The sequence below is a fragment of the Pezoporus flaviventris genome, unplaced genomic scaffold, assembly GCF_033815535.1.
Source record: "Pezoporus flaviventris isolate CSIRO_AGI_PZ_B2104156 unplaced genomic scaffold, CSIRO_AGI_Pfla_v1 ptg000001l, whole genome shotgun sequence".
Lineage (NCBI taxonomy): Eukaryota > Metazoa > Chordata > Aves > Psittaciformes > Psittacidae > Pezoporus > Pezoporus flaviventris.
In genome coordinates, this window is record NW_026892549.1 from 38,693,118 (window position 1) to 38,717,724 (window position 24,607).

Consider the following 24,607-nt stretch of genomic DNA (forward strand, 5'->3'; position numbering starts at 1 on the left):
TTGAAGTGGCTGTTGGCACCAGGTCTTTTAAAAAGAACAATATGAAAATGACAAAGCTGGATATTTTCCAGACACTGTTGTGATTTTTTTAGGTTGACATCAATGTTCCTCACCTGCTGCTTTACAAGCCTTCCCATTGGTTTCTAAAATGTATCCTTCATCACAGTAACACCTAAAAGACCCCCTCTCATTGTAACAGTGCTGACTACAAAAGCCTGGAGGGTCACATTCATTAATATCTTCACAGGTCTTGGAGTCATTTGCCAGCTGGTATCCGAAAGGACAGGTACACTGAGCTCCAAAGGGTCCTTGAATACACTCATGAGTGCAGCCAGCGTTATTGTCAGAGCAGCTCTCCTGATCTGAAATGGCATTGGGGAAGGAAATTAGCAAATAGTTAATAAAAGCTTCTTATGCTAAATTTAATACTTTGTAATTGCATTACTAGCCTAAGACTGCTGCTAAAACATAACTGCACAATCATCAGTTATGCAATATGAGACTTATGCAAAATCCAACACACACAATGCACATAAAGGCAGCTAACAACACAGTATGTGCTACTGAATCCCATTAAATGGATGCTAACCAGAAGGCTTAGCATTTATAACAAATTTTTCAAAACTAGCTAGAAATACACGAAAAATTAGTGTGCCAATCCAAACCTAAAATTGTATTAAACAATAATTTAAAATCATTGATAATCATACCTGGCTGGGGTTCATCTGAGAACGTGAATTGATTAAAAAGAAGGAGGAAAGAAGGAAAGAAAGAAAAAGGTTATGCTCAAATCAACTCATAATCAACATAAACACAAATTCTAGCTGCACATGAGCTTTTAGATTTTTTTCATGATTTTTGAAGTTAGAAATTTAAAAGAAAATATTAAGGACTGAATCACATTTCACCTGGACTTAAAGCATACCACACTTCAGTGAACATGTTCAGGGACACAAAGTTGATTCCCATATTGCTATATAAAAACCTATATTGAAGTCAGTGGAAGTCACATTTGAATTCAGAGAACAAGATTGGACACAGCTAATAAATGTCATTATCACAGTCTCACTGCAAGCAAGTTACATTAAGTAATTTGTGCTCTAATTTCAGTATGCTTACAATTTCTGCCAGAAATGTTGCTGCACTAAATACAGCAGACTGAAATCCATTTATTTCTGAAGCTGTAGCACATAGTAGGCTATAGAAGATACTTGAACAGTAACTTACTGCACAATGGAGATTCATCAGCTCCATTAGGGCAATCAGCAGAATTATCACATACTTTGCTCAGATTTACGCAGATACTGTGACCTGGACATTGCCACTGCCAGCTGGGGCACCGGAAGGGTTGAGTAGGACAATCTCTCTCATCGCTCATATCCCTGCAGTCATTATCACCATCACAAATCCATGCTCGATAGACACAGTTGCCATTATCACAGCGGAAAAGAGATGGTGGACAGGTCCTGGGAAGACATCTGTGATGTTCATCTGAGCCATCTGCACAGTCAAGATGCCCATCACACTCCCAGTTAGCAGGAACACAATTGCCATCTGACTGACATTGGAATTCATTCTGGTGGCACATCCCTGGTGGTCTTGTAGCTAAAACAGTAACATTCAACAGTTCAGAAGCCATTTCAATTTTAGACAGGGAAGCAAAACCACTATGTTCAGTAAATTTCCTGCATAAATAGTTACAATACAATTAAGAACTGTGTTGCTTTTAGATCAGGCCATAGAATCAAAGTCAGTCAATTTACACAACAATTCAGAATCCAATTAGTTTAACTCCTACTTTGTAATATGGTGAACAAGGCAACTCAACTATTCTATTCTGAGCAAGCAATTTTCATATCTACATATGCAGATATCTATGCACATGTCCACAGCAAAAAGAAATTACATGCTGAAAACAGATTTAACCACACTGCATTGCAACATTTTAACAAATTTAAATGTAAAAAATTACTCTAGGAAAAGTTGCAATCTGACTCTCACAGATAAAAGGTTTTCAATTTTCTAGATGAATAGACTTACTAATTTTACTTTTAAACCCTGGGGCTGAGGTGCCAAGTCAGACAAAACATTAAGCCAAAAGGAATGCAAGCTCCACTCTTTGCCAGAAAAATCTACTCCTGAGCTGGATCCTACTGTGCTTGAAATTTCTGCTCAGAAAATAGTATTTCCAGACAAGTTTCCCTAAAAAGAATTTTGAGGTTTTAAGAACAGTAGTGCAGATAAAGGAAATTTTCAGAAGCATCACATAATAACTGAAGCCTTTAGCATCAATGTACTTACGGCAGTCAGTTTCATCTGAGTGATCATTACAGTCAAAAACACCATCACACCTGTAGTAAGTGCTGACACACTGGTCTCCACTGAGACATTTGAACTCCGTGGCACTGCAGTTATATACTACAAAAGAAAAAATATTGTTATTGAATTCACAGAGCTAGACTGCACCCAGTCTTTCTACATGTGGCCAGTTCCACTGGATACCACGATTTCCCTGGGATACAGAAAATGCAGTGACCTTGGAATCTACAGAAAACAGAGGAAACAGATTTCAGCCCCCTGCAACTAACCTACAGATCAAAGGGCTTACTAAAACGCTAAACCAAGTATCATAAACAAGATTAATTTATGGATAGGTTTATTATGCATTCTGCTACCTTGAAGCTGATAATATGAAGCCACCAAAGACCCCTCAGGGGGCAATAGCGAGGAAACAATAAAGAGGCATTCAACAAAGTTACACTTACTGCAGTCATGTTCATCAGCACCATCTACACAGTCTTTGTCTCCATCACAGACATAGTATGGGTCAATACAGCGATGGTCTGGACACTGAAATTGCCTAGGTTCACAAGTACCTGTGAAAGCTATTAAGAATGACAATAAATGCAGATGTGTTTCTTTTTCTCTGTTCTGAAATCGACATAATACTGAGACAGTAGAAAGACATCACCACTAAATTGCAAGATGTAATGCAACAACTAGTAATCATATAAATTACAAGCACTAATACATTAGTATCAAGTAATTATTTACGCATATGTAGGCTTGGACTAATGGAAAATAATCAGAAGATTCCACTCAGTGGTAAAAGCACTAAAGGAAGTACATGGAAATACTACTGTCTTACTTCTGGTAAAAACTTCCAGACTAGATTAGCTGATTACACCATCAGGCATAAATGAGATCACTCATGAAGTATGCATTATGCAGCACCATGATTATGATTATAATTATGACATTAGGCCCTTTTTATTTTTTTTAAATTATTTTCCTGCATTCTACTTGGCTCCGATAGCTCAAATTAGCTGAGTTTTTCACATCTTCCAGACTGCAAAATATTAGTTCTTTCTTCCTAATTTCATTTATCATCCTTCCACCAATAGATATATCTATGTAGACATACTGAGTGTTTTAGAAAAACAACAGACAGCTGTGATACTCACTGCAATTTTTTTCATCTGACCCATCACCACAGTCATTATCAGTATCACATAGCCAGATCCTAGGAACACATCTTCTATTATCACAGGTGAACAGGGTTACAGGACATGAAGTGGGTCCTTGTGTAGGACAATGCAATTCATCACTGCCATCAAAACAGTCATTATGTTTATCACAGCGCCATCGGCCTGGAATACACTGCCCACTGGCACAGGTAAAAGCTGATGAAGCACAAGTATTGTCTAAATAAAAAACAAAACAGGAGAACATGATGATAAATATCTCTAAAACTTGCCCTCCCTGCCAGAGTATTCAGTACATTTTATATACTTACAGAATGTCTAAAATAGTAATCAAATTCTAAAATGTACATTGCTTGAAACAAAAATGTTTGTCACGCCAACATGCTGCAGAACTGAACAGAATACAAGCTTTTTTACACTGAAAGAATCAATAAAAATAGAAAAACAGAAATAATAGAAGTAAAAAATAGAAAAGTATCTTCTTCAAGTAGCCATTTACTTTATATTTTTGTTTCCTCAAAATAAACCCACATCCTAGTTATTCTAAAATAGAACACAAATAAGAAATGCTTTGTATCTTGGTCATATTAGTTAGTCCTACACATTAAGGAGCACATTTTATCAATGGGATCTATTCTCATGTTTGTGATTTAAAAGAAAGTATTAACTTTGAATAAAGAAGCACCAAATATGTCTTAAAAGCCAAGAATTTGCTTTACGATATCTTATCAACTCTAATTATCCCACTTTACTTGATCAACAAACTATTTTGTGTGAGACACTTAACAGTAAAATTGGGAAATGAACCAATGTGCCTTTAATCTACTTCACTGTAAAAATCTAGATGTAGCAAGTAGATCAGAACTGCCCAAACATAATGAACATAATGAAATTTTTACTCAGTTGTTAAATGAAATGAAAGATGCTGCTCTAAACTCAGAAGAAGGTTAAACAGTGCATATGGCTTTGTTATTTTTCTTATGGTGCTATTTTTAAAATCTTTTCATCTTTATTAAGATGGTTTGTCCCTCCCCATGCATCAAAATAAGACAAGTGATATCCCAGTATCTTTCAAAATTTACAAGATAATGAGAATAAAGACAACTTTCTTCTTCAGAAGATAAGTTTTTGTTACTCTCTAAATGGAATTTTGAGAACTAGTGAGATATGAGTACTTTTGAGCATTCTTCAGGTGGCCAGTGTTGAATCCCACATTCTCAACAGTTATCCATATAATTTCCAAAGTAACTAATCTCCCAGGTAGATTTCAGGGTTTATCCATACATACAACCCTAAAAAACTAGGGTTTATTCCAACGAAATCAAACCAACCCAAGCTTTCTGAACTGCAGACCACAAACACTAACTGTATATTACAGGGATTACTTACTTAAAGAACCACAGTTTTGTTCATCACTGTTATCATGGCAATCATCAACACCATCACACTGATAGTATCGAGGCACACATCTTCCATTTCCACAGGAAAATGAGTAGGAGCCACATTGCAAAGTGGGTGGCTCATTGGATGGGTCTTCAACACACGTCAGCTGATTTGAAGCCAGCTTCATGCCATAAGGACAGCCACAAACTCTTTGAAAATTTGGTACTGGAAAGCAGAAGTGGCTGCAGTCTCCATTGGGATTTGTTCCTCTATTACAGTAGTTTGAGCCTTCAAAAGTGATAAAGAAGATCAATGTATACACTACTGATAGCAGCTTGGGAAGTATTAAAAGTGCATAGCAACTGCGAAAGTGTTTAACAAAAAGATGCTGCAGCAAACCTAATTTTGTATACACTGTAAAACAGGGTCAAGTTGACTGACAGAAACAGTAGTAGTAAGTCATAATAATAAGTCCCACATTTAATATACTCTTCATTAACACAAATGTTTATGGAAGCCAAGAACATACTACTAAATTTCATCCAATTTTCTGCCAACTTTCAGCAATCGTCTGGAAACAAGTATGCTATGCACTTTTGGCAGAGCAAGACTGAGAGACCTGATCAAATCATTGGACAGCAAACTGATGGTGAGCCTTAGCACATAGTTTGATCATATGTTTGATAAGTGTACTGGGTGTTCTACTAAATTAACTACAATACCAAATCCTTGATTTAGGTCATAGAAGGGCACAGAAATCAGAAGTGAAAATAAGAAATAAATAGTAATTTATGCACAGTGATTCCTTTAAGAAGAGTAGTTTGATCAATAAATTTTTACCCAACTCCTCAAAGTAAATAGTTCAGTTTAACTAAAACTTCTACCAGAAAAAAAAAATAAATACAAAGTTGTAATCAGTGATACAATTACACAAGAGACAAGGAATCATAATTTCATTTTACAAGGCTATTAAATACAGTACCAGAAGTGGTGGAGGAAAACTGCACACAGTCACGTAATAGTGAAATATATGTGTGATTGCAAGTGTCTGTGCTGAATGCCAGCAGTTATGATTCAGTAAAGCTGTTCCTAAAATTGAAAGTGGAAACCTGCTGTACTGATATTTTGTTTCTTAATCTATCTGTGCAACTAAAGAGCTCACCTATTTGGGAATGAGCATCGTATGCTTTAACATGCATAATGTTACTTATGCCCCTCCTAATAATAGTCATTTCCCCTCCATCAGACTTCCTCACTCGAACTATTCCACCAAGTCTCCAATCAGTAAAGTAGGCATAACCTGTTTTGAAAGACATTTAACATATAACAATTACAGAGCAATATGACATAAAAGATGAAGCATGATGAGCAAAAACTGAAAGACTTCTCATGTAAATTTCCATTTTTTTGATAACTGTTTCTCAAAAAATACAAGGACTTTTATCACTAAATGTAGTTAAAGTGAGTCCTCCAGTCATAGGCAGACATAACTCGGGAAAAAAAAGTGCTCTCAGACTTCACTTAAGTTGAGATATAACAGACTTAATTGGCATTTCAAATTCCAAGGCAGTTTTAAAAGTCACTCAGTAAGACAACTTTACAGAAAATTTTATAATCTTTTTGAAGATATTTTAACCCAAAATCAAAGGGGGTCAAATGCTGACATCCTTCTTCACACACAACATAAATCCAGTGATAAGACGCTACATGCAATTAACAGAATCCTGAAATTGCTGATCAACCCTAGGGAGGTGATTTACCTCATCTCTCCCGCATGAGTAGCCCACCTTGGGAGCACAGCAAAATCTGCCTTATTGCACTGTGTTATCTGATCTGCCTCAAAGTGTTCAAACACAAATATACATAAAAACATCCTAAAAATGAAAAAGTACTAAATAGATAATTTTATAGAAACTTGCAACAGTGCTTCTTATAGGAAAAGTAGTATTACAAAGGCCATATTTTATCTCACATACTCACAGATCATCATATTTAAAAAAAAACAAAACAACCTGTGATAATTATAGATAATATTTTCTACTGCCAGACTTACCTCCAAAAATAGTAAGGCCAAATGGGTGAGTCATCTGAGTAATATGTTCAAGAGTCCGTCTGTCCAACCCATCAAAGGTGCTGTGCTCAATTTTATCAAAAAAGGCATCCACCCAATACAGTCTTAAAGAACTAGAAACAACAAAAATGTCATATCTCTTCAAATGACATTATGTCCATTAGGAAGCACTAGCATTTTTTCAAACAATAATCTTAAACCTGACAAAAAACTATTGGGTCGTGTGGGGAGGGATCCTGAGAAGATCTTACCTTTCACTGTTTTTTAAAGAAATCAAAAAATAAGGACTTCAATATGAAAACACCAATGCACACAATCTGACAGAATTCCTTTCTTTTTAAGCTCTAACAGTTTTTGAGGAAGAAACACATCTGCACAAAAGCTTGCTGTCTGTGTTGTCCTTACCTCCAGTCAATGGCTAGGCCATTAGGCCAGCCTAGTGTTGTATTCACAATTGGCAATGCATGGGAACCATCACTCCAGGCCCTCATGATTTTTGCAGGACGGAACCAGTCTGTCCAGAATATATACCTGAAAGTACATGTCATAAGACAAAAACCCAGTGATACAATGTAATTAAACAGAGCAAGCATTCAAACAGTATTAACATTCTTCTTTGCGCCACAAAGCTGTACATATATTAAAAAAACACAATTTTATGTTGACCCTATCCTCAACTGTTAGTGGTACTGACAAGTAGCGTTTATCCTTCTTACAACAGCTTTCAAAATCTTTCGAAGTGGTTTGTCCCTTTAGACATAAAATACCTGTAACTTTGTTAAAACTGTCAGGGATTTCATTTAAGTAAGAAGTAAGAATCAAGAAACAAAATGCATCTTCCAGGTAATACTTACAAGTAAGCATGAATATTACAAAGAACTTTCTCCTGATCCTTTTGACTTATGCCTACAGAGTTGAAGCTCATGATAAATAACTTTACCAAGTAGGAAATAAAAAAGGATACAAATTCAACATTATTCTCATGAGATTACTTCAAAAATAATCTATTTGGTTACCAAACATGAAAATTCAATATCCAAGAATTAAGAAATTCAGTAGTATGGCAGCAGGAAGCTGAATTATGCTATGAAAGAAATGCTGGCATGCCATGGCCAAATAACACAGTGTTGAATTTGAGGTTAGGCATTTGCAACAAAGAAAAGCAGGGCTTCCTTTTATGTACACAGAATCACATACTGTAACATCTGTATCAAACACAGACAGTAATATCGAATATGTTTCCAATAAAGAAATACAGATAGAAAATAAAAAGGAACCAAGGTTAGCATTCTGGGACCTTAAAGCATATTAAAAATAACTTAGAAAACTGTCTTTCAACTATGAGAAACAGCTTTCTGGTCCAAGTGATACAAAGAAACAAAGTTACTTTGCCTGTTTATCAGGAGTAAAAAAAAAACAAAAACGGTGCTTTTAAAGAGAATTCTTTTGAGTGCTGCTTTCACGTGGAATGTGTATCACTTTGCCCTTTCCTCTGGGTGCTGAATCCCAGGCAAGAATAAAACAAAGACAAGAGAACTGAAGAGATGGAAAAGAACACAAACCCAAACAGAAATCCAGAATGAGATGTAAAACTAACCCCACCAATTTTTTCATATAGTTTCAAGGAAGAATCAAAGCTAAACTTACCCAATAACTGGATGAACCACTATTGATCGAGGATTATTTAAATTCTGAACAATAGCTCTCCTAGATTTATCTGCCAGCCTCATCACACTAATGCTCCTGTATCGAGGGTCTGTCCAGTATAGATTCTTTGAGATCCAGTCAAAGGCCAAATCTTCAACACTTTCCACTCTATTAGCCGTCAGGATTTCTCTTCCTAGAATTCATAATACACATAACAATTGTAAATGTTTAGGAACAAGGGAAATAGCATGAATGCAGTATTCTGTTCATAAACCTAGTGGTTTTACTCGGTAAAAATGCTGCCTCTGTGCTATCATATATAAAGACCAATACGGAAAGGAGGGATGCCCTTTGCTCCAGACAAAGTATGTGTATGTTCAGGAGCACAACCCCGATAGAGGAGAGATTAAGACTAGCTAAAGATGAGAGAAAAATCTGTTAATAAGTTTACACTGAGAGGAGTTTTATGAATGAAGGTCAGTAAGCTCAATGTGGTAAAGACATCTTGCCCAACAGCCAGACCTTACCTACTCTTTGCATAGGAATAGTCAGCTGCAGTTTACCATTACTCTGACCCAAGGCAGCAAGTAAGCTCAGAAGACTATATGCTGTCTTAATATATATTTAATCATTATTATAAATTGGAGATAAACATTTTTCACACTACCACAAATAGGACTTTCAAAAATCTCACAACCATAATATTCTTTTTCCAATATCATAACAACCATCCTGCTATTCAGGCAGGGAAATTAGAAAGGAATTTCAGTTTCATACCACTGTGTACATAAACAGACTGGTGATGACAAATACTATTTGTGAGAAATGCTACAGGTAGTTAATTCCCAAACACATTGAGCAAGTTTGTCAAAGAACAGGATACTTCAGTGAGCTTAATATGAGTTGAACAAACATTTTTGACGGTTTCCAGATTACTGGGGTGACACAGATTTATCTGCATATCTCACAATGTGACTTTTTGTACTTCTTTTTAGAAATACATATTCTACTTTTCTTACCACAATTATTCTACAATTCCTAAGAATGATTCTCACCTGAACCATCAGTTTTCTGTCTATAGATCATGTCTTTACTTGTGTCTGAGAAAAAGATGGTGTCATCCTGAGCAGAGAAGTCAATTCCAACAAAGTATGAAGGGCTCCCTGTTACAGGTATGATCACATCTTCCTGGGTGGAGAGATTGAACGGGATCCCCCGCACTGCCAGCTGGGATGAAAACAGCAGGAACTGCTGTACAGCTGCAAAAGGAGAGCTCAGACTCAGTCGTTACTTATTCGCAAAGTGAGACAAAGTGGGCATTAATTAACTGTAAAGTTTTATTTTCCTTTGGCAATACTAACAACCTGGAAACAGAAAAAAAAAGGAGACTGAGAAAATAGACATTTTAACATACGCAGACCTAAAAACTGAAGAAGAAAACCAAAACCCAACCCAGAATATTAGGTGACGTGGTCAGATATTCCTCTTGCATTATTACTCTGGTCCTATAAAAGCAGAAACTATTTTCTGTGATCCCTTTACAATCATCTATTAAAAAAACACAAACAAACTCACAGGCTTTATGGAGCTACCAAATAACAAAACCATACTGCAGCTAGCCAGGTAAATACATGGTCACATAGTAAAACTATAGACAACATGTCTGGCTTAATTTGCCAATAGATACATATGCCAAGCCTCCCATACGTGACAATTACGCACTCAAACAAGAAGCAGCAGATTGCTGTTGGAAGCCCACAGCTCCGGAATTCAATCTTTTGTTCTTGTCTTATGTGTTCAACAGGAGAAAACCAACCTAGTCTACGTGCTACTGCGCAAGAAAGCAGGGTTTATGTGTTCAAAATAATACAACATCTGCATATTAGCAAGTATCCATATTAAATTTCACGATTAAGATCTTAATCATACAGCTGTCTACATATATTCCGTATCAAATTTTCTTGAAGTGTTCATAAAAGGTGGTGAGTTTAAGTTGTTGTTTCTTGAAATTAACTTGAGCAAAAATTATTACATTTAAAGCTGCCAATGGGAGTTGGGATGAAAAAACACATAGTCTTTGGCATACTAACCCCACAAAGCTATTGGAAAGAGGAAAGGTGTTCTAAAAATAACTCTAGAGCTATATGGACTAGTGCTATATCCAGCGATCATAAGGCATTTTCTTACCAACACAATGTCTTCCATCTACGTGTAGATCAAAGCCCAGTATACATCTACAGCGATAACCCAGTCCATCGTTATCTGTTTTGTGACTGAGAACACAGATCTGTTCACAGCCCCCATTGTTACTTCCACAAGGATTTCTCACTGGAAAATAATACAGATTGGATTATAACTTTGTCTATTAACCTAATGGCATCATTATCTTGATTTTTCAGGATTTTTTAAACATCCACAATAAATCATGTGATCTCTGTGGGAATTACATCACATGGAAATCATACACCATCAGTTCTACCCTAAAATGCACCAAAATCACATCAGAGCTAACGGGTGTTCAAGCATGCCATTCTGTACAGAGATACTTGGCACACAGCATTGAGGCTATAATTTTCTGCATATAGTTCTACTTCAGAATTATATCTCACAGAATTATTTCAGACTGCTAGCCTTTTCCAACAACATTTTGTGTTGAAGAAAAAATGTCACAAACACCAATACTGCTCATAACCACATATCCATACATTTAATAAGCCTCCCCACTCTTAAATGTTGCATTTGACAGTTTATTAGCTGCAGGAGCCTAATGAAACCCAGTCTATTTTTACAATACAAATCTATTTATCATAATTAATAGCTCTTTACAGCAAAATAATCACCTCTCATAATTTTTACCAACTTTTTCGGTAATACAGTTTCTATACCTCCCTTAATAATCTCCTTGCTCTCTTACCATATGGCTGCCTGGCAGCATGGTAAACTGTCACTCCATAAGGTCTCAGTGAAGACTGGTAGATGACTTGAGGGTTAGATTCTGAAAACTTGTTAGCTTTCACCACTGCCATTTTGGTCCAATCAGTGAAATAAACACTGTGTTCAAATAAAGTGATTCCATATGGGTGAGGAATCAGTGAGCCTCCATGAGCTATTGTTCTCCTGTCACAAAGAGGGTTTTAAAATTATTTACAAAATATTATCCAGAAAATAACTTTATTACTAGGGGAAAAGGATCCAAGATTATTAATTCGTTCACTGGCTTCTACATAGAAGCTGCAAAAGTACAAATAAAAAAGACCAAATGAGCTGAAGAGATTAAGCTAAACATACAGGGTACATAAACTTAAAAGACACAGCAGTGAAAACAGAGCAACCAACAGTGTTAGCAATTTCCAAGAAAACACAGTGAGTAAAGACAACATCTCAAAAGGTAGTAAAAAATTTATAATTACTGAGAGAAAATTAGAGAAAGGGGAAATCAAAGACACCTATAGGAAATCAAAATAGCCAGAAAACCTTGAATGTAAAAAACAAAGTCCTATGCATGCAGTTAAAATAAAAAACCAAACCAAACCAAAGAAAACAAAACAAAAAATGAACCACCACCACTTTGGGTTAAACTACTCACCCATGCAAAACCAAAACAAAAAATGAATGCTGAAAATCGGTATCTATTCTATGCAAGTAGTAGGAGTAAAAGAGTAGGAGATAAAGTAGGAGATAGTAGGAGATGAAAAGTGACATTCAAGTCCTCACACAATATATAACACTACAATACCATTTTAATGTAGTTGTGAAGGAAGACTGGATGGGGCTTTGAGCAGCCTGGACTGTAGAAGGTATCACTGCCCATTGCAGAGGCTTGGAACTTTGGAACTAGAAGGTCTTTTAGATCCCTTCCAACCCAAATCACTCTATGATTCTATGAAGGTCTAGAAAATCAGATTAATTCTACAGCGCTACTATAAGAGTTTCCCAGGCAGTTTAGATTCATGCTTTAGGGATGCAAGATGCAACACAAGTAGACAGTAAGCTGTAATTTAACATTCTTTGCAGACTATGCTTCTGCCTCTTGCTCACTTGCACAACATCTACAAGATTTTTGGTGTTGCTGTAACTGGTAAGTTTTTATCTCCAAAAACCAGAGATTTTACTAAACATATTCTTGTCTTCCTAAACCCTGATAAAGGAGCAAAGATAACAGCATTATTTTTATAATTTTTAAGTAAAAAACTACATTGAGCAATAAACCTGTCAAATGAGCAGAGGACTGTTTTTCAAGGCAATCTGCAGGAGGTATGCTAAAGGGGACAATTTTTTCTTGTGCTTGAGTAACAGACACTAATCACAGATGCAGAGATAAGCAGGCTTCTCAACACTGTTTTATACAACAAAGTCCCATAAAACCTCAAAGACCCCTTTTTTGCATGCTGTGATATAGTTTCCCCAGCATCACAACAGGGTGAGTGATGACTTAATTTCTGACAGCAAAGATTTATAAAATGCAAGAAAAGCACTTAATACACATTACACAAAGTGGTGCTTTGGAGGGGAATATTTCAAATAAGTTCATTCACAAAAAAAAAAAGATGCAAAGAAATTACGATGGAAGACTATATATATACATCAAAAATAATATAAAGAAATGCTAGAAAACTATGCTGTAGTAGTGGGCTATAAAAAAGTAAATTATGGAAGAAGTGCAATAGGTATCTGAGGTTGAAAAAGGACAAAGAATGATGGAGGAATTAAGGACTGTCTAGAAATAGCATGACACCACAGTTATCAAAGTGCATCACATTCATTATATCATAATTTTCATCCTTCGTGTATCTCACTTTGTTAGACAAATCTTATTTTGAATTACATACAAAACAATCAGTGTCTGTAACCTCCAAGGAATAGTATTTCTCCTACCTTTGAAGTCCATCATAAGTTACAGTCTCAATGTAATCAAACCGGCTGTCAACCCAGTAAAGTCTCTTCATCACAATATCCAGAGTTATTCCAGCAGGCCAGCCTAATTTTGTTTTTATCAAATCCTGACGGTTTGTGCCATCCATGAAGGCCCTTTCCACTTTAGGATCACCAGACAGACTATCCCAGTCTGAGAAAAATAAATAACTATAAAGAAAAAAATAAGTTTCCTTGAGATTTAAAAAAAAAAAAACAAAAACAGCCTACATTTTACATGGAATTTGTGAAAGGGAAGCACCCTTTCGGGACAGAGATGATTCTCAGCTGGCATATTATGAGAACACACTTTACACCTCCTGCCCAAGAAGCAGTCTGCATTTTCTTCTATAGAATTAATCTAGAAAGAAACATGCTTTCACCCAAAAGACCTCAGAAATACTGAGTTTCCCTAGTTAAAAATAGACTTAAGTGTACTGCCAGAAATAAATCAGTGACAAATAGATGCATCATGAAAGCAGCATCCATCACTACAAGTTGCATGGAATTCCTCTTCCCATTCTCTGAGGATCCAATTTTTCATGGCTCGCATACATTTTTAAAGCCTGTTGGGCTGGGAGGCACTAGCTTCCCTGGCTACACTCCACCACTTTATTTCAAATAGCAGTATCAAAACAGATGTTCTTCAGTACAACTTCAACTCTTCTGCAGGCCAATTCCACTGTTCCTTTGTTTTTAGAGCTGCTCATGAACATACAACTCCAGCCATAAAACAGATTCCACACACTGGGAATAAAAGCAGTGTCAGCCCTCCTATAACAATTTAAGGTGTAAAATAGATTACAACAGATTGCAAACATTTAAAACATATCTAAAATGAATTTTAGAAACCCGGGTATCTCTTAGTTCTTCTCCTTTTGCATGGGAATAAAGGAATTTCTGACAGCTTTGACCATTACCTGACATATATAACTTACCCAACTGTTGGATCCAGTGCTATTCCTCTAGGATTTCCAAGATTTTCAGCAATAAGTGTCACACGGTTTGTTCCATCCAAATTAACCATATCTATTCTGTTCACACTGGTCTCGACCACATATAGTTTATTGGTAACCCAATCCACTGCTAGATTTTCAGGTGTGTCAACTGAAACATTTAAAACTTCTTGGAAATCAGAGCCATCAATATTAATAGAAAAAACCTGAAAACAATACAAATATTGTCAGTGCCCACATGATGTTTTGTTAATCACAACACACACGGCACTTGTCCTCTGTTATCACACTGAGCACAGATCCACAATCGGCCACTAGATAAAACCACGTCACCCACTAAGCTATTGCTTAGCTTAGGGTTTTCTGCAAAACTTTGGAAAACAATGCAAAAAACACAGGAGGCTTGCCTTCAACTACTGTTTCTGCAAAATGGACATGGTAACACACTAAAACAGCCTTGTGCAAAACCATGCACTGAAACAGATGGGGAAAGTGTATCTGCTTTTCTGGAATCTAGAAATTATCATTAATTGAAAACAAATGAACATGCTTTAGCAAAGCTCTCATCAGTGACTAGAAACAAGAGGGGGAGCTCTTACTGCACCAACCACACTAAGGGAAAATTGCTGAGTGAAGAAAGGGAATCCTCTCCATCCTGACAGAAAGGAGAAAGCTCAGCATTGACTCTGGTCTTCTCTATTTAAGGCTAATTTTAAACAGCATCATGCTTAAGAAGAAATAGTTTTGTTATCTTACAAGCAAGCTCAGAGGTACCTGAGGCAAACAGCATAAGCACGGCAATTCCATAGGTACAGTTGTGATCATAAAAATGGGTAATACAAAAAGCTAGGAATCATCCCTTTTGGAGCAACAACATGAGGTTTCAAATGTGTTTAAATGAAAATACAGATTACCACAAGGAAATAAAAGCAAGAAAATTAACAGATGAAATAGTTGTATCATTTTAAATATTCTTCATGTCCAGGTAACAATAATCAAGCAAATCATCTAACTGTCTATTCTGTTCTTTGGAAACCTTGCTGATGGAAGAGCTTATGGGCATTAGGTTATCAGACAGTACACTAAATGAGATAATGATGACACAGAACACAACCTACAATTCTCTAGTTTAGTTTATATCTTAATCTTAAAAACAAAAGGGACAACTAAAACACATCCTCTAATTTTTATTTTAAGACATCAGGTGGAAATATGCACTACATAAGAACATTCATAATGTCACTGTTTTAATCTGGGTATTTGAGCTGGGACTTAATTAGATTAGTTAATTAGGATTTAACTATATTGGAGCAGATAAAAAGGTAGTTCTGGACATCTGGGATTTGCAATGAAAAAAACCTTATTATCATCTGTTTATACATTTTACAGAGACAGCATAAATCTTTGGTCTCATCAAAGTTCAGATTTGACCCTGAATTGCTTCAACCATTGTCAATGCAATTGTAGTAATGGGAACCCACAGCAGTGAAAATAAGAATGCCAGAATTGTGAACAAGTCAAAAATTGTGCACACAGAACCCATCCTACTTGGTAGCCATGCAGTATGCTTCCCAACAGAAGCAACATGGCACTGTAGTAGAAACAACAGTTTATGTGTAGGTTCAGAATAAGGACAGTGACACCATATTGATGCAGCAGTAGTGTCAACAGAAGGCAGGCCATGGACTCTCCTCCGCTCTACACGACAATCAACGTAGAGATGAAGATTGTGGAGTTTTTGTGAAACAAAACTGGTCCAGGTAAAATGATAAGTTATGCTAACAGAATAAAGAACAAGGTAAAGTCCAACTTTCACAAGGGTCTCCAGACTGCTTTTTAAAATTACTCTATTTTCTGCATCTTGAAGCTAAAATATTTACTTTAAAAAAAAAAAATAAAGGTAACAGAATATTGGCTCATTACACAAAATACTGTCAATATTTGTTATCCAAGTTAATTACAGTGCCATTTGAAGTATATGAAGACATCTGATCTTTATCATCTTGGAAGGAACACAGCTTTTACATTTTAAACGATCATGTTTCAAAAAATTACCAAGAAAAAATTGTTCACTTTTGAAAGAATGTCTACTATTTCTCTTAATTAGTTTTTTGGACTCCATCTCGAGCAAAATTAAAAGTTGCTCAAGACATTCCCATATAATAGGATTCTTTGTTTAATATGTCACATGTAATAGTATAGCTTGAAAAATGCAGTCATTAACATAAAACATTTCAAGGAGCTTTTTTTTAGAAAACAAAAATACGGCCAGTTTCTGCTCTCAAAAAGGAAGGCCTATCAACACATTCTGCCTCTTGCAGTTTTCTACTTCCACATACAGAACAACATATTCTTCTTGAAATGTCTACCTACCTTATCTTGCACTGTATCAGTCCAAAAGATTCTGCGCAGGTAAAAGTGAAAGTCCACTCCAACTGCAACCCCACGATTCTGTGACTGCACCAAAGTACGAAAACTTCTGCCATGAAGATCTCCAATCAGTAAATCGCGGCCATTGGAAAAAATAATTGATGCAACACCAGCTGAAAGCAGGGGTAACAAATGTATGACTACTCTGCAGGCAAGCTATTTTGCAAAGGGGCATTGAAATATACACATGCTGGTTCCTACACACCAGACACAAAGGTTTTAGTAGATGCTTAGACTACAGTCTGTATAAATGTTTCTGTATGAGTGCTAACTTGTTTTGATTTGCCTTTGATTTCTAGACCTGGAGCAAAGCAGGCAGGAGTACTTAAAAGTATTTCAAGTATTTAAAGCCCTACCAGGTAAAACTTTTACAAAACCCCTGTGCATCTAAACTCTACAAGGCTATTACTGATCTTCTATTTCTTTGCTTTAGCTCCTTAATCGAAGTATAAACTTTAAGATTTTTCTGCCCCATGAGATTCAGATATTCCTTGATTCTAGGAGGCAGACCATGTTTCTTAGCTTTCCATGTGCTGCTCTATCCTAGCCACCTTCTTAATTCTCTCATCAGAAAATCTTTGCTGTATCTTACAACAGAAAAGAGATTCCAGCAAGTCTCTGACAGAAGTTCACTTTCAAAGCAGATGCCTGTTGAAAGACTCGGTGTAAGTCTGACAAGAATATACTTCAGTTCAAAACCTATTCACCCTATACATAAAATCTTTCCCAGTTAAAGCAGAAATGAATCCTGGGAAACAGAGCAGATATGAAATTCCCCATTAATCAGATAGAAAATCAATACTTTGCAAATGACTCACTGGCTGAAAAGTCACACTAATTTGAATAGAAAGCTTCTTGTGAAAGATACAGACTTTTTCTGGAAACAGGCAATCTTTCCCTTAGTACAGTCAAGTATATTTCATTAGCTAAAAAAGAAAAATAATCCCTATTTCTTGAGGACAAACTTAGAAAACTGCAAGATGATGACTGCTCTTCAGACATGACTGAGGAAAGAAGGAAGGGGGAGGGAACTAGGCAGTTCATGCTTTCCTAAGAAGAAAGACTGCTGATCAGCTATGCCAAGCAGGGACTCCAGTTCCCACTGAGTTCCTACAGGCAGTAACACCTGCCTCACACAAAAGTGCGTTAGGCCATCACGTCTCCACAAAGAAGGGCTTCCCATGGCCTGCTTTCAGAACAGAGCAGGAGGTGAACAACCAGGAGCAGCTGCCTACAGTTGACAGGGAACCACATTCTGTGTGAGGCAAGCATTCCTACAAAGTTCAGACTCTGGGACACTAGAAGCCAGAAACATGTGTCTCTCACAGACAAGTGTCTGAGCTCACCATTCAGCAAAGCCATCTTCAGGCATGGCACAGTCATTCTAGAAAAAGCGAGGCTTCCTGATTTCTTGTTCCCACCGAGTTCCACAGACAGCAAGTAAGGAAACTGCCATCCACAGAAGCAAGATTTCGTCTATTAAGGAAGGCTCTGGCAATGACCTTCCAACTCTGTGGAAGTCAGGGATTATAAGAAAGCACTGGAGCCCAGAAGAAATTCACTGTTTGAGGAGAAGCAGCCCTGATGAGGCAGTGAGCTCCATCAGCCTACACGTGCCAGCAGATGCACAGTCTCTTGATCTTTGCTGATGTTTTGAATGCCAGCCTAACCTGAAGTCCTTAAGGCCAGAGTCAAGTTCAAATCAAACACAACTGTACAGCATAGCCATGCAAACTGCCCCATTTTATCTAGATCTATTAGTCCAACAACTACAAGAGACTTGTGCTGCTGCACACTAACCTGAAGTGTTAGCCCGACAATATCGATGATGCTCTAGGAAATAACCTTCCACACAGTGGCACTGGTGATGTCCCACACGATCTTCACACAGCTGGTCACAAACACCCCACATTTTGCAGTCATCAAAATCTGTGAAGTGAGCAATGCATATTTAGAAACAATGCTTTGTATAAAAGTGATATCTGCTTTCTTTATATCTGTTTGCAATACTATGGCATGGGAAAAGAGGTTTCATGTGTTTTTTCCACAAATGTTTCCATCTTCTTTTTCTGAATAACAAAACAATTGATGTTTGCTGCCAAGAAAACAACCCACACCCTCCCCACCCCATCCCCATCTTTCCACCAGCAAAAAAACCCACACCTGTCAGGAGAAGAGGAAAAATCACTGGAAGGAGTGTCATAGTCTACTTTCCACAAAAAAGAATATGTCTATGCAGTACTCTTCCAGCAACAGATCTGAACATTAATGCACACAAACACTCACATAGATTTAAGCCCACTCTGAAGGAAAGCCCTAGCTAGCTCTATGTTAGTGCAGTACTCAAGTTAATCAGTTCTGCTAAAAGGCAGTGTTTATTAGCTCAAACTTGGTACCATGCTAACAGGTGTCTGACTTCCAATTAAAAGCTGGCTGTGCCCCAGAACCAGCCATCAAAAAGTACAAAGAGGTTCATTCTGGCATGCAAAATACCATCTAGGTAGCTAAGACAACCCAGCAAGTTCTCACAGATATGCCCTACAAGGAACTTTCAGGGTTGCTGCAGAATCTTTAATTTCAAAGTCGTGAAATATTTAACTAGTCACCTTTACAAACAGAGATTTTTTAAAGTTCTGATTTTCTCTTAAAAATAAATAAATAAATAAAAAAGCCCAGAACAACCAGATCTGAACACTTTCTGATGTTTCATCCTATCTGCAGATATTTAAAACCCAGGAGATTTCTGATACCACTAATACATGGTTTTGACATCACAAGTTTGACCACTTTCACATGAAAATCTGAGTAGAATCCATACATTACACTGCTGGAAACTGGTTATTCTACTGTTAAGCCAATAAAGTAGAAAATGAGATCTCAAATATTCTTCCTACTGGAACTTCTGTTGTCAAACATTTATTAACACATATGTGAAATTGAAATATTTCCTAGGTAGCACATTTTTGTACTGAAAAAGCCTCAGAGGCTTTCTGGCTTCCATGTGTGTTAAAAACCTTCACTATATAGTGAGCCATAAGCAAAAGAAGACAAATTGAAAACATTATAGTTTCAAAAAGTAATACACTCTGCTAATACTATAGTTTCATTCTCCTGGCCTTAAACCAAGAGCATTGATTCAAACTGAGATCTGGAATTACACACTACTGACTGGGAGCCACTCCTCCATGACAAGTTTTGCTCCCACTAAAGATATATGCCTAAATCTTGGCAAACCAAAACACATTCGCTCAGATTTACAAGCCAGAATGAGATTGCTAGGTCTACAAGGCAGTGAAAGAACAATAGAAGACTCACTGAGAATGCACCAGGCTTGCAAGTGTCCTTTATGTATTTCCCAAATACAGTCCTAAGTCACACAGTATTCCAAAAAGACTCATTAGAGGCTGAGCACCCTGGAATACTTTTACTAGCAGAAACACCACAGCTTGGGTTGAAAACCCGCAACAGATGTTTATCCAATTTCTTTTATTAGGCAGTGCTAATTTTTATGGTTCTGAAGTTACTCTATTTACAGTTACCAAGATAAATCATTTGTACTACCATGGGTTTGCTCTATGAAGTTATAGCAGCTACAGAATAGAAATGCAACACCAAAATACCTGTTACCTTTACATTCTTGCAAGTAGTCTTCATTTTCATGTAAATAATGCATATATTGAAATCCTATAGGTGATACAGCTATTCCATAGTGCAAATACAAAAGACCCTTTTCATTTTTAAAGTACAACATTCTACTGTCTTTATATATAGGCAGTTTCAGAACACATCAGACACTTCAATATCTGTAACAGCTTTTCCAGGCATACAACACCACACATCCCTGGAGCAGAAATAAACTCTTCCCATGTAACCACTAAAAGACCTGTAAAAAACATTGATAATAAAACAGCGATCCAAGAGTAAATATTTTTAAACATAATCATGCTCTGATTATGTCTTTAATGGTCTTACTGGAAGAGATCTTTAGGATATCTCTCTAGCTTGTTTCTGTGTTACCATGCTGTCCCTGTACTTCTTAGATTTTTATTCTTTTGCTGACTCTTTTTTGCCATCCACCCATTTGGAACTTACTTCCTGGAATCCAAACTTTCCCAATGAAATGTGAAAAGGTAAAAGGTATCTACTAGATATCACTGTACTTCACTTACCAATACAAGTACGACTGTCATTGTTACTTATTGTATATCCTGCAGGGCAATAACACATCCCTCCTGACGGAGAAGAATGACAGCGATACTGGCAACTCAGAGCAGCACAGTGTGATATGTCTGGAAAGGAAATAAAATAGTTCAGAAATACACATATTACCAGTAGAACAGCTTTTTGCCTAACATTTACAAAGCTAGTGTCTTTTCTAAGCAGTGTCTATAATTTCAAGAACAGCTTCTTAAAACATACATGCACAAGAAAGTATGTCTCAAATTCCATGAAATCACATACACTTACATACATGCAGGCAAGGAAATGGAAGACAGAATATAAGCTACTATGCATAACAGGTTTTCAGAACAGAGCTGAAGGACAAGCATCAGTCTTATATGAACCATCACTAGTAAGCACCATGTAAAAAGCTGCACAGAGGAAGCCACCTGCAATACACCATACCTTTCTCTGGTTCCACCAAACCTGCTTGTGAACAACACATCCTCAACCTCTATCTGTTGGCATTTAACCTCAACATTTACTCTTTCATGAAGAAAAAATTCTACTACATTATATTAAGAAGAGTATATATATAACTCCAACATATTAGAGTATATTGGTTGGGTTGTCTTTATTCTTTTCTTCTCTTTTTTCTTTCACCACTTCTCCCTTTCCTTTTACTACTACTCAATAAGAAGTTCAGTGATAGGTGATCAAATTATGATGGTAAAGCGCTTGCTGACTTGCACCTCCTTTTCCTCAGCTTCTTCTGTTAAATGCTTTCCTTTGCAGCTGATATCTGATGTTACTACTAAACCACTCAGCAAAGCAAGAGATGCTTTTTTACAGTGAAGTGTAATTTCCTATTTTTTTTTTCTGTCCTCCTATTCCAAAATGTAGGATTTTATTAATAGGAATTTTCCTCTTGCTGGACATTAAAAATGTAAAATACCATGGTCCTGATTCTCAGAAGGAATCAGTGTTCATAAGAGTGAAATTAACAGGAACTATGCATGCTCATTGCCACCAACAGAGGAAATCCAGTATACAACTAAATGGAGAACCAGATATCCCAGGTGAAATGCAAAAATGACTTAGCCAAGGCTCAGGATAGAATTCAGTCCTGTGGTCTGACCAGTATACAACATTCCTCCTTACTTTTAAAAAGTGAAAACCACAGATATTTAAACAAAAATTTTCTATATAGCACACCTTTCCCCGCCTTCTTGAACACATTTTAGGATATGGAGAGTGAGATAAAAATCCTCATTTGTGAAATTTCATGTACAGATTTACAAAAGGAATGGTCTGCTCGCAGCATACATGCCTCTTTCAGACCATCCAGTCAAAAGAGTACCAACAAAAATAGTGAGATTCCAAAATTTCAGCGTTGTTTAGGGGAGAAAAGGTGAATGTGAAAAGATGTCAGTGCTGATGTTTCTGCTATTCTGTGTACACTTTTGATTCTGATACGTACTGCAGTGCCTGCCTGCAGTGATGTTAGTTTCATCTTCTCCTGCAGGACAGTCTGCAGCCCCATCACACACTTTCCCAATCGGAATGCACTGTCCTGAACCAGGGCAGGCCCACTCTCCTGGGTAGCATTCATGGTGATCACTTTCTATGGAAAGAAAAACAAGAATAGCTGAGAAATATGTTTCAAATAATACTTAGAATTTCTTCCCAAACAGCTTCCAAAGCATCTCTATCCTTCATTATTCAGCTTCTGGTTCTTGCATACAGCTGGGAAAGACTATGAAAGAAACAGTATCTATACTTTCTTGTTATGCTTTCTTTTGCCTTCTAAGTACAATGCAAACAATACTTGTGAGACGCGTGAATCTTTCTAGTTTTCTGTGTTGTAAGAAACACTAAAACCATTTAGCTTTAGACAAACTGGTGCACCAGAAATTGACCTATGGCTTTGTGGTTTCAAAACACGCACAGGCTGTCTGGATAAAGAGAATAATGCTCATTGTAGAAAAGGCCAATGAAAGAGAAAAAAGGCCATGATTTCATTCATTAAAATTTCTCTTTCTTGCATGATAAATCTTGGCAGGAACTGAGTTATTTTCATCTTCAACCAACTGATTTTGGTTATTAGGAACTTCATGTCTCTTAACAGATGACATAAAAATCTCCACAGGAACAAAAAACCACAAAAAATGTAAGAGAAAATGTAAAAGAAAAACATATGTTGCTATATACTACTTATTTTGCAGCATACTTAGTATCACAACACCAACTCAATAGCTCTCATACACACAACAATAAAAAATACTGCGTAAGTTTAAAAAAAAACCAAAACAAAACCCAGAAACTGGTAAAGATGGAATTCTAAGGTTTTTCCCAGAATTAAAATGGATTCAGAACATCTTGATTGGTCAAAACTCCATAAAAGTACTTAGTGAGGTCTTTCTCTGAAAATGTCACCATTAGAAGTTAGCATTATTATATACCACATCCTCTTTCATCTTCATTATCTTCACAATCATCATCTCCATCACATATCCAGCTCTGATGAATGCAACGGCCACTTGGGCAAGTGAAGAAGTTGCCTCTGCAAGTTGCATAAGCTATGGAAAGAAACACCAGAAAATCAAATTGCTCTAAGTGACTAAAAGGTCAGAAATAGCAACATTGTGTCACAAAGTAGTGAGTATCTTTCGATGGCTGTATAGCTAAGCAGTCTACTTCCTGCCATCTGCTTGAACCAGTTCTTAGTAAAACAGTTAAAAAGAGTAAAAAAAAACCAAAAATCATACTGCAAGAGTTTTCATCACTCCTATCTCCGCAGTCATCATCATGGTCACAGATAAAGGCTCGTGGGATACATTCTCCGTTAGCACACTGAAATTGTGTACTGCTGCATCCATGCGCTGAAAGAGATTATAGCACAGAAAGGCACACACAAAAAATCTGTCAGAAAACATCAATCTTGAATTCTAACAGTGGGTCTATAAAGCATATCTATTTGGGATCAGTTTGCATATGGAACTTACTGCAGTTAGCTTCATCAGAAGAATCTCTGCAATCAACTCTGCCATCACATCGCTGGCTTGCATTGAAACATGCTCCATTTGCACACAACAACTGTTCACATCTTGGATAATCTACAATAAGAAATCCTTCAGTATTAGCAAGAACGTTAGACTACAGCTTATAATGAGTCATACATATGCAGTGTCAACAAAATATCTTGATCTATAGGAAGACAAAAAAGGAACACATCTTCCCATACTACTACTGACAAAATCTATTTACTGACTACTATTGACAAACAATCACTACACTGTCTCCTCCAACACGTATTATGTTATAATTAGGTTATTATGTCATGTATATGCTTTTCATAGATGCTACAAAACCTCACAAGAAAAAAGGGGAAAATACCCCTCTCATACCCCGAAAAGATCTGCAGCCCAAACAGTTTACAATATGATAGAAAACAATGCAAGACAGGAGAGCAAGTAGTGAACGTTTATTTTACCTACTTGTTCCTCAGTTTTATACTTTATTGATCTTAAAAGTACTTAGGTAGTTAAAAAGTTCCTGAAATT

General features: G+C 36.7%; 1 protein-coding gene across 2 annotated transcripts in view; it reads right to left on the bottom strand.

Annotated features, from left to right (window-relative positions):
• LRP2 (LDL receptor related protein 2) overlaps positions 1-24,607 on the bottom strand; it is a 123,740-nt gene that overhangs the window by 70,043 nt on the left and 29,090 nt on the right. For both annotated transcript variants that reach the window (XM_061452900.1, XM_061452890.1), the window contains exons 5-26: positions 24,050-24,160; positions 23,813-23,926; positions 23,507-23,623; positions 22,525-22,668; positions 21,053-21,172; positions 18,684-18,812; positions 16,827-16,996; positions 14,436-14,659; positions 13,462-13,668; positions 11,501-11,703; positions 10,774-10,914; positions 9,642-9,845; positions 8,587-8,779; positions 7,345-7,470; positions 6,922-7,052; positions 6,031-6,168; positions 4,875-5,156; positions 3,465-3,704; positions 2,766-2,885; positions 2,302-2,418; positions 1,228-1,605; positions 114-362 (exon numbers count right to left, since the gene is read on the bottom strand). In XM_061452900.1, coding sequence (XP_061308884.1) covers positions 114-362; positions 1,228-1,605; positions 2,302-2,418; positions 2,766-2,885; positions 3,465-3,704; positions 4,875-5,156; positions 6,031-6,168; positions 6,922-7,052; positions 7,345-7,470; positions 8,587-8,779; positions 9,642-9,845; positions 10,774-10,914; positions 11,501-11,703; positions 13,462-13,668; positions 14,436-14,659; positions 16,827-16,996; positions 18,684-18,812; positions 21,053-21,172; positions 22,525-22,668; positions 23,507-23,623; positions 23,813-23,926; positions 24,050-24,160 — 3,858 coding nt within the window. The remainder of the gene's footprint in view (positions 1-113; positions 363-1,227; positions 1,606-2,301; positions 2,419-2,765; positions 2,886-3,464; positions 3,705-4,874; positions 5,157-6,030; positions 6,169-6,921; positions 7,053-7,344; positions 7,471-8,586; positions 8,780-9,641; positions 9,846-10,773; positions 10,915-11,500; positions 11,704-13,461; positions 13,669-14,435; positions 14,660-16,826; positions 16,997-18,683; positions 18,813-21,052; positions 21,173-22,524; positions 22,669-23,506; positions 23,624-23,812; positions 23,927-24,049; positions 24,161-24,607) is intronic.